Source organism: Anarrhichthys ocellatus, unplaced genomic scaffold (genome assembly GCF_004355925.1).
Source record: "Anarrhichthys ocellatus isolate YVR2014 unplaced genomic scaffold, GSC_Weel_1.0 scaffold9, whole genome shotgun sequence".
Lineage (NCBI taxonomy): Eukaryota > Metazoa > Chordata > Actinopteri > Perciformes > Anarhichadidae > Anarrhichthys > Anarrhichthys ocellatus.
The window spans coordinates 5,555,735-5,569,748 of record NW_022280039.1 but is presented as its reverse complement, the minus strand read 5'-3'; the positions used below and the strand labels follow the sequence as shown (position 1 = coordinate 5,569,748).

The following is a 14,014-nucleotide window of genomic DNA, read 5'->3' as shown; positions in this document are numbered from 1 at the left end:
ACCCAGCGTGCTCCTCCACGTCATGTGGGTGTGTCATTTGGCGTGCTAGCCCGGTGGTCTATGAAATAAGTAATTAGTTAAGATAGATGCTATATATTTAAATATGGCAATATCGTGAACGCAAACTTTTTTAAAGTGTCATTTCCGGGGTGCAGAGCGTCTCTGGAGCGCGGCCCTCCTGCGGCCGCAGACAAACCTGCAGCTGCTTATTTATCTCCATTCTCCTGTTTCATTCTCACACAGTTTATGTAACTTTTCTTTTTAATCTGTTTCATACTTGTGATAAACAGCACAAAGGTAAACATGTACCAATTTTTAAAAATACTTAAAAAGTACTTACACAAAAAACGACTTGTAAATAACACGAAAAAATGTAAATCGTTACTTCCACCCCTAGTGATAAACAAGTGATTGCTCTAATGTAGTGACATATTATATCATCTTAAATACGAATGAACTGATAACTTCTAATTCTAAATATTAACATAACCACACTATCATCTCCAGCAGGTAGGGAGTTGGGTAAATTGCTCAAGGGAACTTCAGCAGATCCTAAACACGAACGAGGAGGACGTGCTCGCCCCTGTCGGTTGTACGTGGAAGTGATCTAGATCATGAGGGCTGGACTGGATCCAGGTGCACAAAAAAAAAGCCTGGCAGGATCATTAAGAAGGAGCTCTCCACTGGAGAGGGCGCACACCCACCCACACACACACACACACACACACACACTCACACTCAACACAGTGAACGCAGAGCAGAGGAGCTCTCATCCTGATCGGTACCAGACGGACGGTCGGCTTTATTGCTTTTGTGCGAGTTTTACTACGTTTTAGTTTCGTTTTTTTTTAACGAAGAATAGTTAATACTTCACTTTGATACACTTTAGTGTCAAGTTTGATATTTTCTTTCCAAGATTGTGTGATTTTTCAAGCCTATTTGTTTGGAATATATTTGGGGATTAAAGGTGGATACTTCACGACGCGCAGGTAGAGTATTTTCAGGAGAAATAGAATCATATCAGTCTGTGAAGTCGTGTCCACAGTGTTTGGACAGTGATTAAATGCATATTCGCTTAAAAAAGAATCCCATCTTCTCTGCTTGCAGAAGTCATCTTGAAAGAAATCGCGCAGGATTGTTTCTTTTCGACGCAACTTGTCAGTGCGACTTCGTCTGGGGTGTTTTTTTTTTTTTTACTTGAATGGTCCCAGAAATGGTGGGGCACCTACATTTACAAGCGATGGATGATAGCCTGAAAGGAAAGAACCGGGAAGGGCTGCTCGACAGTCCGGATTCGGGGTTGCCCCCCAGTCCCAGTCCGCCCTTCTGCTCAATCTCCCCGGGTCTCATCGAGTCGCGCTCCGGCAGCTGCACGACGCCCGTGGAAAGCCATCATGGATATTATAAAAAGGAGAGTAAAGAAGGCAAACTGGTGAGAAACACAGCGCTCTATTTACTTTATGATTTCAAACAATTGTGTAACCTGAAAGCAGATACTCGGGTCTGTTTTGTGTCCACAGTAAGTTAGCAGTCATTCACTTCATTGACACTTCATGATTAAAAAAGAAAGAAAAAGACCTAATGGCTAAATAATGACGCTGCTGTGAGAGAAACTGAAGATCTGAGAGCTTTTTAATGTTTGGCCAAAAACGTATTTCACTTCAGTCCCACAACATCTGGAAGCTCTGTCTCTCTCTCTCTCTCTCTCTCTCTCTCTCTCTCTCTCTCTCTCTCAGAAATTCCTTAGTTGTACACTTTTGATGTTGCACTTGTGCTGTAGATGTCACTGGCCCTCAATAAACCGGTAGAAATGTTTTCCTTCTCACTCTGGTGCATCAGCTGGGCTCTCAGTACAATGGTGTCATAAGGGTCAGTGAGTTGATAAGGCCCTCTTGGGTTCCCAAAGTGAGGTCCAGGGACTCCCAGGGGTCCTTGCCAGGATTCGAGGGGCTCCCATGCAAGATGGCAGAAAGCTTTATGACACCAGGTGATTCACTCAGTAGCCTGGTATCTGAGTCAAGGTGTGTACACGATGAACATGACTAGTGTGATCAGGTTTTTCCACCTGTATGACAAGACAAAATATTATAATGGTCTGTGATGGATTTACATGAGGCACTGTCATGACAAACTTTGTGACAGGCTTCTTCTTCAAGGCCTGTCATGTCAGCCATGTTGATTAGAGAGATGAAATGAGACACATAGTCAGACAGACTTTTATCTTTTTAAAACCTTCACCAGTAGCAGGTCTGTGTCCTCTGTTGAAACCACATGAATGGAAAGGCAAATTGCCTGTTTATTAAATTGGTACTTGCCATTCCCAAACTTGTTGAACCCTTCTTCACATGTTGCATCTGTTTTTTAACTGGTGAGGTATTTAACCAAGACGAGTATTTCATTGTCAGATTGTTTCATTTGAGTAGTGTTTACAGTTCTTCGTTGATAATCATCATCACTTTTCTTATTTCCTTACTTGTTTATCATCTCTGGTCCGTTGACAACCCAACCCCCAAGTTGGATGAGGCATCTTACGTATGGGAACCTTCGAGTTTTGTATTTCACCATTGTGATTCTGTTCCAGAAGTTTGAAAGTTATGTTGTGTCTAGCGTGGGTTTATGTTTATTAGTACTGTTATTATAATACTGTTAAGTGTCTCACTCAATCTGTGGACATCGACACCTAAATAAAAAGCTGAAAATAGAAGTTAAAGTTGTTGTAAACGGAGAGAATGCTGTTCAATAGATTAATCTGAGTCTCAAAATGAATGAAAAAGAATCAGCGCTGGAAGCCGGGGTCCTGCTGGATTAATTCATGTTCAACTCACCATGTCTGTGGATGTGGTAGCAGTAGAACCAGAGTAGTAACAGGACCTTTTGGATGTCAATGAAAAGTGTTCATAATAACACTCATATCTGCCTCAGTCTCAGCTCATTTCACACCACCACAGGGTGCAACCTGTTAATAACATTATTAACAGGTTGCACCCTTTCTTAAATTTCTTAAATTGTTTCCTGAGAAAAACCCACTAGCTCCTGGGCATTAGGAATCTATAACTCGTCTATGATAATTAAATCCTAAAGATGAAATTGCATTATTTGAAAAGCAATATTGCTTAATCAGATGAATCATGATACTGCATTTAACAGATGATCTTCTTTGGAAACTAATATTTATGATAATTGCTAAATGCATTTCAATGACACTCCGTGATTTGTATCACACGTGATGACGCTGATTTTGATTGAAAATCATTTCCAGCTCACTCCCACTTTCAAAAGTCTTAAGAACATGTCTGCGCAGGTCGGGGTGGCTTTTAAAGTGTCTGAGGGAGGCCTCAGAAATGCAGCGTTGCATCCTGGGAGTTGCGTGACATTGGTTTGCTGAAGCCTGAAACAGAGAGAGATCCTCTAATCCTCTGGCGGTTCAGATTAGTAGGTCTCCACTGCTTTGCGGTTTCCCTTTTAAAGATCAGTCCTGATAGGGGCTGCTCCTGCTTTCCATCCTAATCCTGTCTGTGGGCCTGTTTGTATGGAAAGAATCAAACCTCTCAGTCACATGTAGACTTTTAGACTTTTAGTGTTTTCCGGTTATGTGTCTGTTAGCAGGACGAGAGGAGGCATACATGTGCCAAATCTATTTATGAGTTGTTTTTGTTTGCCACCTAAGAACAATCCTCTGGTTCTATTTTGGGGTGCAGGGGCTTGTTAGAGTGGCTGCAGGACATTGCATAAGTGTTTGATGACCTCTCACTTCTAAATTAAACGCGGAGTAACCCTCAGTCTGTTTTCAGACCTGAGCCAAAATTATGCAGATGTGGGATACTTACTCTTATACTTGCATGTCTTTACGTACATGTATGAATTAATTAATGAGACGGACTAGATGCATTAACGATATCAGTGTGATCATCTAATCTCGGGTGTAAAAGATACTTGTCCTGTTTAAGGAAGCCTGATCAAGTGTCGGTGGATTAGACAAGAGGGAAGGCAGGAGACGGGATCTCATGACTTTTTTTCTAAATCTGCCTCACTGTCTGATACTGATGCTCTTGCATTAACCGTCTTTGCAAACACCAGGATGCAGAGTCAGTTCACTTCGCCAAACAGCAAGCAGTTGGAAGAGTGTGTTTGAATTGGCGTTTTCTCTCAGCAGCTCGGCATTGTGCATTGTACGTTGTGTGGGTTGCTCAGCTGCAGACTATTTTTCCTGGGCAGAAATGTGCTTCCAGGGGGGTTTATGCTTTGTGAGCATACCGGGGGATCCGCTGCCTGGAGGTGACTTACCCTCCCTTCACGAGTGTTTGCTTTGCAGAAGTTGTCAGAACACACCGTGGAGAAATACCTGGGATGCTCCCCATGACGGAGCAGTGGAGGTAAAGACGATCACATAGCTTTTTAGATCATGAAGTACCAGCAGCAGAAACTGAACCGCCCGCAGATGAATTTCTTTCCAGTCTGGCTTTGAAAAACTAGCAGCTGTGCAAGTTCAGCTCCACCGTTCAGATAGTGTGTGTGGTGATGATCGCAGGCTGTAGGTAAGACGAGCTTCAAGCAGCGATCTGCCGTGTCCTTGGCCTGTTCTCGCTCGTCCCCTGTATTGGCATGTGCGCTTAACTGCGGCCAAACCACAGCATGTGACCGCCTCCGCTGTGTAACGTGAGAGGTGTCAGTGTAGTGGTTGAAGGGCCAGTTGATTCAGATCGGTCAGAGACACACACGCAAAGAAAACGGTCAATTACAACATTGCCCACTGTGTGTGACAGTAATCTGTGTTTCTGATTGGTGCAGCTCCGTCTGTCCCCTTATGGCTCCAGAGGGGACACTCAGAGGTCAGGGGTCAGTACAAAAACAGATCTGGTTCGTACAGTTAGTTGAGTACAGTGTATCTGTATCCCATCTGGTGTTCTGCGCTGTTAAATCACGCGCTCTGCATTAATCCCATGAAAATGAATGCGGTAATATTTGTATGATTTCTACAGGAATATGTCTGAGTTTGTGACACTCAGTACTGGTTTGTTGGAGCTTATTAGGGTGGTATTACTCATCTATACATCAAACACGTATTAACGCTGAAACAAATTTGATTCAAATGATTGATTAGTCTATTTTTGACATTTTATAGACCAAACCATGAATTGATTGATCGAGAAAATAATCGTCAGATTCTTTGGTTATGAAAATGATGATAAGTTGCACCCCAAGAATCTAATATTTTGGTTTCAAAAGTATTTTACGCATCAGAAATCATCAGACTGTGCCTCCATGAGTGTGTGTTGGGGAGCTGTGTGCAGCAGGTGGAGTAATGACGATGGTCAGGATGAGATGAAGATGCTCTCACACATGCAATGTTTGATAATTTGAACCCATAAATATCATACTTTACACAAGAATCAAGAAATATGATAAAGGCACAGCAACATATTTAGAGTATTTTGGATAACTTGTTCCGATGAGACCTCTTACTTTTGGCAAACCAAAAAGAGAATCTTTCAATTTCACCTCATTGTCATTTATCTGACTGTATCGTCTCCACCCAGCCTGGCTACCAGCTGCTCTGGAGATTCATATCATTATTTTTTTTTTTTTTGGATTTCTGTAGCTACTGTCGGCCGAACATCTGCAAGCCTATTTTCAGTCCATTCACACACCACACACGCACACACACGCTGTGTCATCATGGTCACACATCTCTAGCCAGCCATAGAGAGATTTACCACCAACACTCCATATGGTTGGGCCCACACAGTGTAATTTTCTGAATTAAATTGGAAGTGTTGCCCCGACTGCTGTGCTTCTTGTCTAATTGTTGTTGTAGTAGTCGTGCCACGGACAAGGCGAGTTCTCATGAGGGCGGATCAGGGAGCATGTTTTCCTTCGAGAGGGTGGGGACTGCAGTCAGTGTTTTTAATTTGGGTTTCTGGCTCTGCTTAAAACCCCCGACCATGCTGGGATTTTTTTTTACTGGAATTCCTTGAATGAACACGTTGGCCGGCTGGTTACAAACAGTTCAGCAGTTCATGGATGTCTTTGTGAGATTGTGACTCTTGTGTTTCCTCTGCACAGCTGCCCTACCTGCTGCTAAACTCCACGAGCACAGACCCAAAGACTCGCATGTACCCTGTGTTCTTCGGAGAAAGCATCGAGGTCAACCCCAAACCAGAGCAGGAGATCAAGTAAGGGAACTTTGACACATAAAGACATAGGATTGGTTGCAATATGGAGCTTCCTTCACTCATTTTGATCAATATGCTCTTGTCAACAGTGCCACCTAGTGATCATTCTTGTATGGGGTTCTAAAGAGTTCTCACCTTCTCCTTTCCAGGTGCAACTCCGAGGTCAAGTACGACTCAGACAAGCATTACCGGGACCAGGTGTACTGCGCCCCCGTTCCCACGGCCACCTCCTTCAGCGAGACAGTGGTGGCGGTGCACAACTGCACTTGGAAGAGCTACAAGTCCCAGGTGTACCTGGAGCCACGGCTGAAACCCATCAGCTACCAGAGCACCACCATTATCTACCCAAAACACGCCAAGAACTCTTACCGCACCACGCTCAACTACAACCCCACGGGCTCCCGCCGCTGGTTTGTCTCCACGGTGCAGCTGGAGTCGAGTGAGGATACTAGTCCCTGTATCATCTACACAGAGGACCTGTAGGGCCCAGACCGCACTGGGAGAGGGCTACCTGGTGATCATCTTATTTTTTTTGGAAGGGACGAGGAACTTGGGACCGGAAATACTTCAAATAATACCCGAAGCCCCTGAAAACCCTACTTTGTACTCGCCATGGAGGAAACTCTGGGAACCCTTTAGTGACATTTCACCTAAGTGTATTTAGACTTTCTACTGATGCAGTCTTTAAAAAAGGGAGTCTGTCCTCTGGCAGTTTGAAGCTGCACTTCAATGGTTGATGTCTTATTTAATACAAGAGCTGACAAATTGGTGGCCTTTGCTCTTTCAGGTTGGATTATAAGCTCAGTGAAGGTAACAGACTGTAGACGTCTGTGTATGTAGAGAAAAGTCAAGATGACATGTGTGGTGGATTTCAGCCGAGCCTGCGCAAACCCGGTCACACCAATGCAAAGCTTTCTAATATGGCTTTATTGCACTTGTTTTCTATATATCACAGTCCTCCCAGTGGATTTGGGATTGGAGGGGGGGTTTCAGCACTGCATATGAGAAATTGGACCAAAGATAGTTTATCTCTTTGTAATAACTGCTCACACTGCGACAGTTTATCTCTTTGTAATAACTGCTCACACTGCGACAGTTTATCTCTTTGTAATAACTGCTCACACTGCGATAGTTTATCTCTTTGTAATAACTGCTCACACTGCGACAGTTTATCTCTTTGTAATAACTGCTCACACTGCGATAGAACACTTGCTTTTGTTGTACAGTTTCAATTAACACACGTTCAAACAGCAGCTTGTCTAGTTTGATCAAGCATTTAATTAAACTCAACTGCACGTTGCAAAGTGTCCTGTTTATTCACCAGAGCGGTCTCTAGACTAAGTCTAATGAAAAGAAGGATCACAGGACAATAGCAACTGATTGCCTTTAGAATATTTGAAAAATGGAAGATATTTAAAGCCTTTGAACACTTGGTTTTAAATCTTAAGTTCTTTGCAACATTAAATATTCAGCCGTCTTGGATCCCTGTGGTTATGGTTTAAAGACCTGTTAAACCTAATGTCTGTTAAAACTTCCTTTGAATACCTTGGTTGAGATAGTGTCAGAGTGAAGGGTGTTTTGGTAAACAGGTTCTTGTTAGCTTGTTTGGCTGCAGAGCAACAATAAATGAAGTCTGGGGAAAAAAACATCTTTATTTATTAAGAGTTCAAACTGTGCTTCATCCGGACCACACATCATCTATAGTTACAAGATGATTGAGAACATACATGTATGTTTTCAGGGCCTTTAAGAATGCTGGTAATCATTGTACGGTTTGCTTTTTTCATAACTGTTTTGAACCTGCTTTGGTGTCAGATGGTTGTCACACAAGTGCCAAACAAATTAGACAATCACGGGAAGTGTTTGACAATTTGAAACACTTCTTTGTCAGAACTCTTGGTACTGAACAAAGTGTACTTATCTCACTCGTCTACTTCTGCATGAGAGTCAAACACAAAAACAAGAACTATTTCTAACTGCAATTATGTGGATCGTTTAAGTGCTTCTGAGAATCTGCGTTTCAACTGCCTCTCAAAATAAAGCTGAAACTGTTCTGGATCAGGTGTCTCCAGCTATTCGTAAATCCATCAGTCTGTGCATGAAGTAACTAGTTGTTTGTTTCAAACCAGTGAATTACCTAATCATGTCGTACCATTCAAATTTAGGGAATGTTTTAGCCAGTAAAATTTGCTAGAAAAAATTTGCTAGAAAAAATCTGCGTCACCTTAGCCTCACAAAATGATACAACAATACATTAATCTTAACTAGTAAGCTTTTGTAAATGTAGATAAAATGTGTTTTTTAGAGTTAGTATTAATGCTAAACTAGCTAACGTTATTCTGTCATTTAGTCTGACATTATTACGTTAAGTCATTTTAATCATTTTGTTACATTAGTGAAATTTGATTCAAGATCTAATTTTGATTTAAAAGTGTCAGGTCAGATGTACTCTTCACTCTAAACCGGTCATCTGTTAGCAAGCTAACGTTGCTTTGTCACTTGGTTCCGTTAGCTAACCTCATGTAGTGTAGCTAAGTCGCTAACAGTTACTCTCTACATAAGAACTACTTCGTGTGATACAATTTACAACTTATTTTAGTGAACTGTAAATCTCCACTTACAGTAGTAAACACTCACAGTATAACTATATCAATTGAATTTACGAATTGCTGGTGTTTCATTTTGTTTTCAGCTATAAACCAATTGTCAAAATGGGAAGTTTCTGGTCCGAGGTAACTGAAAAGCATTAAACCACTCTGTAATTACCAACATGTAAAAAGTGGTGCAGTAAAAACCACATCAGACATCCCTGTTGAAGATGTAAAATAGATTTTTATTGAGCGTTTTCATTACTTTTTTTTTTCCATCTGTCTCTATTTAGGTTATTGAACAAGACAGATATTGAAATTTCAGAATTTACCTCAGACCTAAATTTGCGGTCTTGTTATTTTTATAGTTTGAAAAACCCTCCAAGTAAGATGAGGGTAGGAGATACAAGCTTTAATGAGGGAACAGTAAGTAGCAATGCAAAGAGCCAGACAAGAAGAGGAAAATAAGATGAGGAACTTGTTTTGAAGATGGCTTTTTATACTGTACAGTAAAGTTCCAGGAAAGGTGATGGAGAGTTTTGCTATGTGTAGATGGTCTGTGAAATGTCAGAGAACGATGAGAGAAAGTTGGTGGGTGTCACGTTTAATATGTTGGTGGTTTTATGTGAAATACATTTGTGTTTCTAACACTTCATTTTGTTACTGTAAAATATTTTCCTGTTGTATATGTGGCATTGAGGCACGTCATGATTCTCTTTATATTTTTGTACATCAATCATCGTTCTTGTTCTGATCAAAGTAAATAATTTAAAAAGATGTATATCCTAAATTAATAAAACAAAAAAGCAATTCCCAAACCTTTACTCTGTTGTGTTGAGTATTTGTTTCTTGATCTTGAAACCAGGACATTGTATTTTCTTGCTTAGCACAGGTTCAGAGGAAGTTCTCCAGACACAGAGGTTCGGCTCCTGTGACTAAATCCAAGCCAAAGTGAGGATTTATGAAAATACAGACATGAAAATAAGTACACAAACGGTTCTTTCAAATGCAACTGAAATGGCAGCACTAAATATTGGCTCTCAGACTCTTGTTTCTTAGCAGTAAATAATTAATTCATGACTATTTCTCTGTACTGAGCAGCACAGAAAAGTCCTAACGACATGTTTTAGAGATGGGTTACCTGTCCAAATGTACTTTTCATCTCTGGTTTATATACTCTTGACAAACTACTATAAATCTGTAATATCTGATCAGCAAGGAGAAACCAAAGTCACTATTCAGCACAGCTCTGCCCTGTCCAAAGACAGTTTTTACAAGTATATAATACTTATGTAAGGACTTTGTTATATGTTATAAATGGAGAAAGAAAGGCTATTCAGTCAGAATTTCATAACATTGTCACCTTGTAGTGCTCATGAGAGTTATGTAAGGAGGGGGATCATAACATGCAGTTTGACCTACACACAAGCAGAGTGATTGTAACAGCTGGAATAACTACCTCCACTGAAAGCTCTGAACTTCACCATCAGAGGAACTGTTTTAACAAGAATCGGGTCTTCGTTTTCTTCAATTCATGAAAAATGATTCGCAACAAAGCATCTCCTCCCAAAGTCTGTGTCAAAAACACAGTGTGTAGTTGTTAAAAAAACATGCTCATACTGCCCCCTGGTGGTAATCTACATTCATTACATTTCATTCAAATGTTCCTGCAGGAAAAATGAATACAATAACGTGTGAGAAGGCAGAAGTGCAGCGATAAATAACATGACTCTGAGACCATGAATGGCAATAAGCTTTTTATTTAAACATTAAGGCAGTGTCTTTTTTGTTTTTCATTTTTACACTGCTTATCCACAAAGCTTGCTGGTGGGTATGTAGAATTTAACCATGTGAATATTTCTTTTATTTTTTAGTAATACCAACCTTGAAGCAAGCCACATAAATATTTACATCTCTTCAGTTTTATATACAATCCTTGCTATTATACAGTGGGTTATAATAAAAAAAAATCATTATGCACAAAATGGTTGAACAATGTAATGTTTATGACAAACCCACCCCCCATTTGACAGCCCAGGGAACACATCAGCAAATAACTGTCTTTTCACGTTTTGAATGATTACGTAAGATTTGGGACATGATTAAAAAAAACTAAATGGATGCGTTTTAAAAATCATTTCAGTATACCTTTTAAAAACTACGTATTAGTCCATCATCTGTTTAGGGAACAGCTGGATATGGCTTAGTCTGATTACCGTCACCTTCTTAAATTTCATCAGAGGACAAATGATATACACGCAGAGTGATTCATGTACAAAGCCTGGCTGTATGCTTGCCTTGCCTGATGCAATTACAAACCCTCCATCAGTCGTGATAAAACAAAACAAAATCAGACCTAAAACATGACTGAGCTTTCTGCAGGTGTGGCATCCTGGATGCTTGACTAACGAAAGGTAGAATGAATGAAGGAGGGATAGGAGGTAGTCCTATAACAGTCATGTTTGTGAGAATCCCCTGTGACAAAATGAACTCGAGATAGAGGTAAGTCTGTCTAAACCACTAAACAGGCTCAATGCCGTCGCTTCAGAGTGTTCAGTCAAGAGGACAGAGATCGTCCCCGGTAGCACAGAAGTCACAAGCCGGGAAACATTTCATTTACACAGAGGAGGACCTTTAAAATACTGCAGTAAACTGTGAGAACATGTCAATTAATGTCACGTAAAACTAGCAGAATGCTTCCGAATGCCTTTCCCTCGACTTCCTCCGACCAGTACAAACACCACGGAGTACTGGAGTACACTTGAAGTATGTCATGGGTCTCGTGGTGGAGAGAACATCTGCTGCAGTGAGCTGTCCTGTGATACAGCATTGTCTTGTTTCACAGATAAAGCTCATGAGTGAAACAGTTAAAAGCTAAGGCTGTGATGGATTTAGAAGCAAAGAAAAAAAATGCACAAATGTTTTTTTTTTTGTTTTTTTTTTTTTTTGTTTAAAAGAGGTTTCATTTGCCGTTATGTTTTCAGATTTCCCTGCGTGGACAGTATAAACTCTGTCATGGGGAGGCTGAAAGAAAAATTGTGCGTCACTTGGTAACTTCAGAACTGTATATGTAAAATAAATGGCACTTAACACTAGGAATATCTCATAACTGTACAAAATCTGCCTGGATGAGGAGTCGGGTCTCAGCTCCTCCTCTAGACAGTAAAAAGGTCAAAGGTCAGACCGTCACAACAGCTCCTAGACGAGATTCTAACAGGCCAGCTGAAGCCGACACCGCCATGGACCAAGGGTCATAGAAAGATGGCTTTTTTTTTTTTTTTTGTCACCTCTTCAATGTGAACGAACTCTAAGTGATGCTGAGGAGTTTGCCTTTAAGCGGCTTTAAGGTCGGTCTGCATCTGCTCGAAGCGGCTTAGTCATCGTTCACCAACGTGTGATTGTCGCTTTGAGTGTGGGAGCAGTAAAGAATACTGGTGGCAAGACCAAATTAAACAGACAGGTGTTAAAGGATACCTCCACAGTGGGATTTCTATGCTGCTCTTGAGTCCATTTTTCACCTGCCCCAGGAAACGCATATTCTTAAAAATGCCATTGTGAACAGACTGACAACTAAGTGCTTAATATCCAAAAACTGTTCCAACAAACACAGACATGATTAATATAAAAACAGTGAGAAAGTGTCACTCGTTTCACTGCCATCCATCTGGCAAACCATCTCTCTCCCACGTGTATGTCTGAGGTCAACAGACCTTCACCTTCCCTCAGGACCCCCCTCCCCCCCTTATATATGACGACATCAGCAATGAACAGCATGTTTACCCTGTAAACCAATGATATGACCCTCCCCGCATAACAATAATAATCTCAGCCCCCCCCACCCTCATCCCAAAAAAGATACATCATTGCAGATAATAGACAACAAATGACACCATCAAAAGTTCACCATCAAAATGTACTAGAGGTCTCAGCTCACGTTCCAAACACAGGACTGGACTAACTGACTTTAAAAAGAAGCAAAAGAACGAACCGAAACAAGATAAAACAGGATGTTGATTCTCTTCCCGTCGCCTCGCACGTGTTCTTGTAGTGGTAGCAGTGCACAGGCCGCCTGCACCTGGCGTTCACTTTGAAGAAACGTGAGAGGGCCCTCGCTGTGTGGGCCGCTGTTCTCGGGTCAGATCTGCCGGCAATATCCGTCACTGGAGGAGCCATCGTCAAGCTCCGGACTAGACGGACAACATGACCCTGGAGTCCCTGTCAGCAACATTAGAGCGGTACACCCAAAAGGTGCAGGTCACTGTGTCTATATTGATAAGGCCAGTGAGGAAAAGTAGCAAAGTTTAAAAAAAGAAAAGTGATTTGTCCTTTAGAGTAGTCCTGGAGTGAATGCATAACACATAAGTGCAAACATAGACACACACACACACACACGCACACACACACACACGGAGCAGCAGAGTCTGAGCTCGGGCTGCTTGGAGTCTCAGATGTGTGAAAGGAGAAGGGCATGATCCTTGCTTGACAGCTGACGGAGGAAATGCAGAGTGGAATGGTGTGGGTAAGTTTGCAGATGCCTCAGCAGGTGTGTGTATGTGTGTGTCAGTGTGTGTGTGTGTGTGGCTGCAGCAGCACAGAGCTGGTTGACTGTTAGCGGGTCTTGTGGTGCGATAGATTTCTGGGTCACTCGCTGTCAGACAGGGTCTCGTACTGAGACATGAGCAGAGGCTTGGGTTCCTCCTCCCAGGACCGGCCCTGTCCAGGTCCAGGTCCTGGCCCCGGGGCCTGGCCCCCCAGCTGGCCAGAGGAGGGCGAGGGAGCAGACACCGTCCCGCTGGGGAAACGCATTATCAACGGGTTACACGGGAAGGGAGTTGGAGTTGAACCTGCAAAAAAAAAAAAAAAAGCAGAGTGACGGAAATGTCAGGATGAGTTTGAGACATTTTGTCCTTTTCCATCAACCGCTACAACAGATTTACTATTAACTGCTGCGTTTCATACCAGTGGATGAAGGCCGATCCTCCCAGACACGGTTGGTAAGTGGAGTTCGTCTGTTGCAGTCTCCCTCAGAGTGGACTGAGGACACAGACGACGGTCTCTCCCCCCCTGACAGGCCTGGTCCTGGAGACTTGGCCTTCCGACCATTAGAGCGCCCGCTGCCCTTTGAGGACTTTCCCCCACCTGCAAGCAGAGGAGGCCGAGCTCAAACCTACAGTGTAACAATCCTAAATTGCACATTTGGGAACGGCACATGCAAGACTATATTGGGGTGAAGAAAAAACAAAGACAAAAGAG

At 42.0% G+C, this 14,014-nt stretch overlaps 2 protein-coding genes across 4 annotated transcripts in view; one reads left to right on the top strand and one right to left on the bottom strand.

Annotated features, from left to right (window-relative positions):
- The first annotated feature begins 699 nt into the window (after positions 1–699).
- Positions 700–9,867, top strand: rflna (refilin A). The gene is made up of 4 exons (XM_031849299.1): positions 700–989; positions 1,108–1,432; positions 6,064–6,173; positions 6,323–9,867. Exons 2-4 carry the CDS (start codon positions 1,202–1,204, stop codon positions 6,654–6,656), a joined length of 675 nt encoding a protein of 224 aa, XP_031705159.1. The 5' UTR covers positions 700–989; positions 1,108–1,201; the 3' UTR covers positions 6,657–9,867.
- A 636-nt stretch (positions 9,868–10,503) lies between these two features.
- Positions 10,504–14,014, bottom strand: part of ncor2 (nuclear receptor corepressor 2) — a 77,760-nt gene continuing 74,249 nt past the window's right edge. For all 3 annotated transcript variants that reach the window (XM_031849296.1, XM_031849298.1, XM_031849297.1), the window contains 2 exons: positions 13,721–13,900; positions 10,504–13,605 (listed from right to left, as the gene is read on the bottom strand). In XM_031849296.1, the coding sequence (XP_031705156.1) occupies positions 13,403–13,605; positions 13,721–13,900 (383 nt within the window). In that variant the 3' untranslated portion in view covers positions 10,504–13,402. The remainder of the gene's footprint in view (positions 13,606–13,720; positions 13,901–14,014) is intronic.

Coding starts and splice junctions, on each gene's coding strand:
- rflna (XM_031849299.1), top strand. CDS start 1,202: ATGGTCCCAGAAATGGTGGGGCACCTACATTTACAAGCGATGGATGAT. Junction 1,433..6,063: donor AGAGTAAAGAAGGCAAACTG/GTGAGAAACACA, acceptor TCCTCTGCACAG/CTGCCCTACCTGCTGCTAAA. Junction 6,174..6,322: donor AAACCAGAGCAGGAGATCAA/GTAAGGGAACTT, acceptor TCTCCTTTCCAG/GTGCAACTCCGAGGTCAAGT.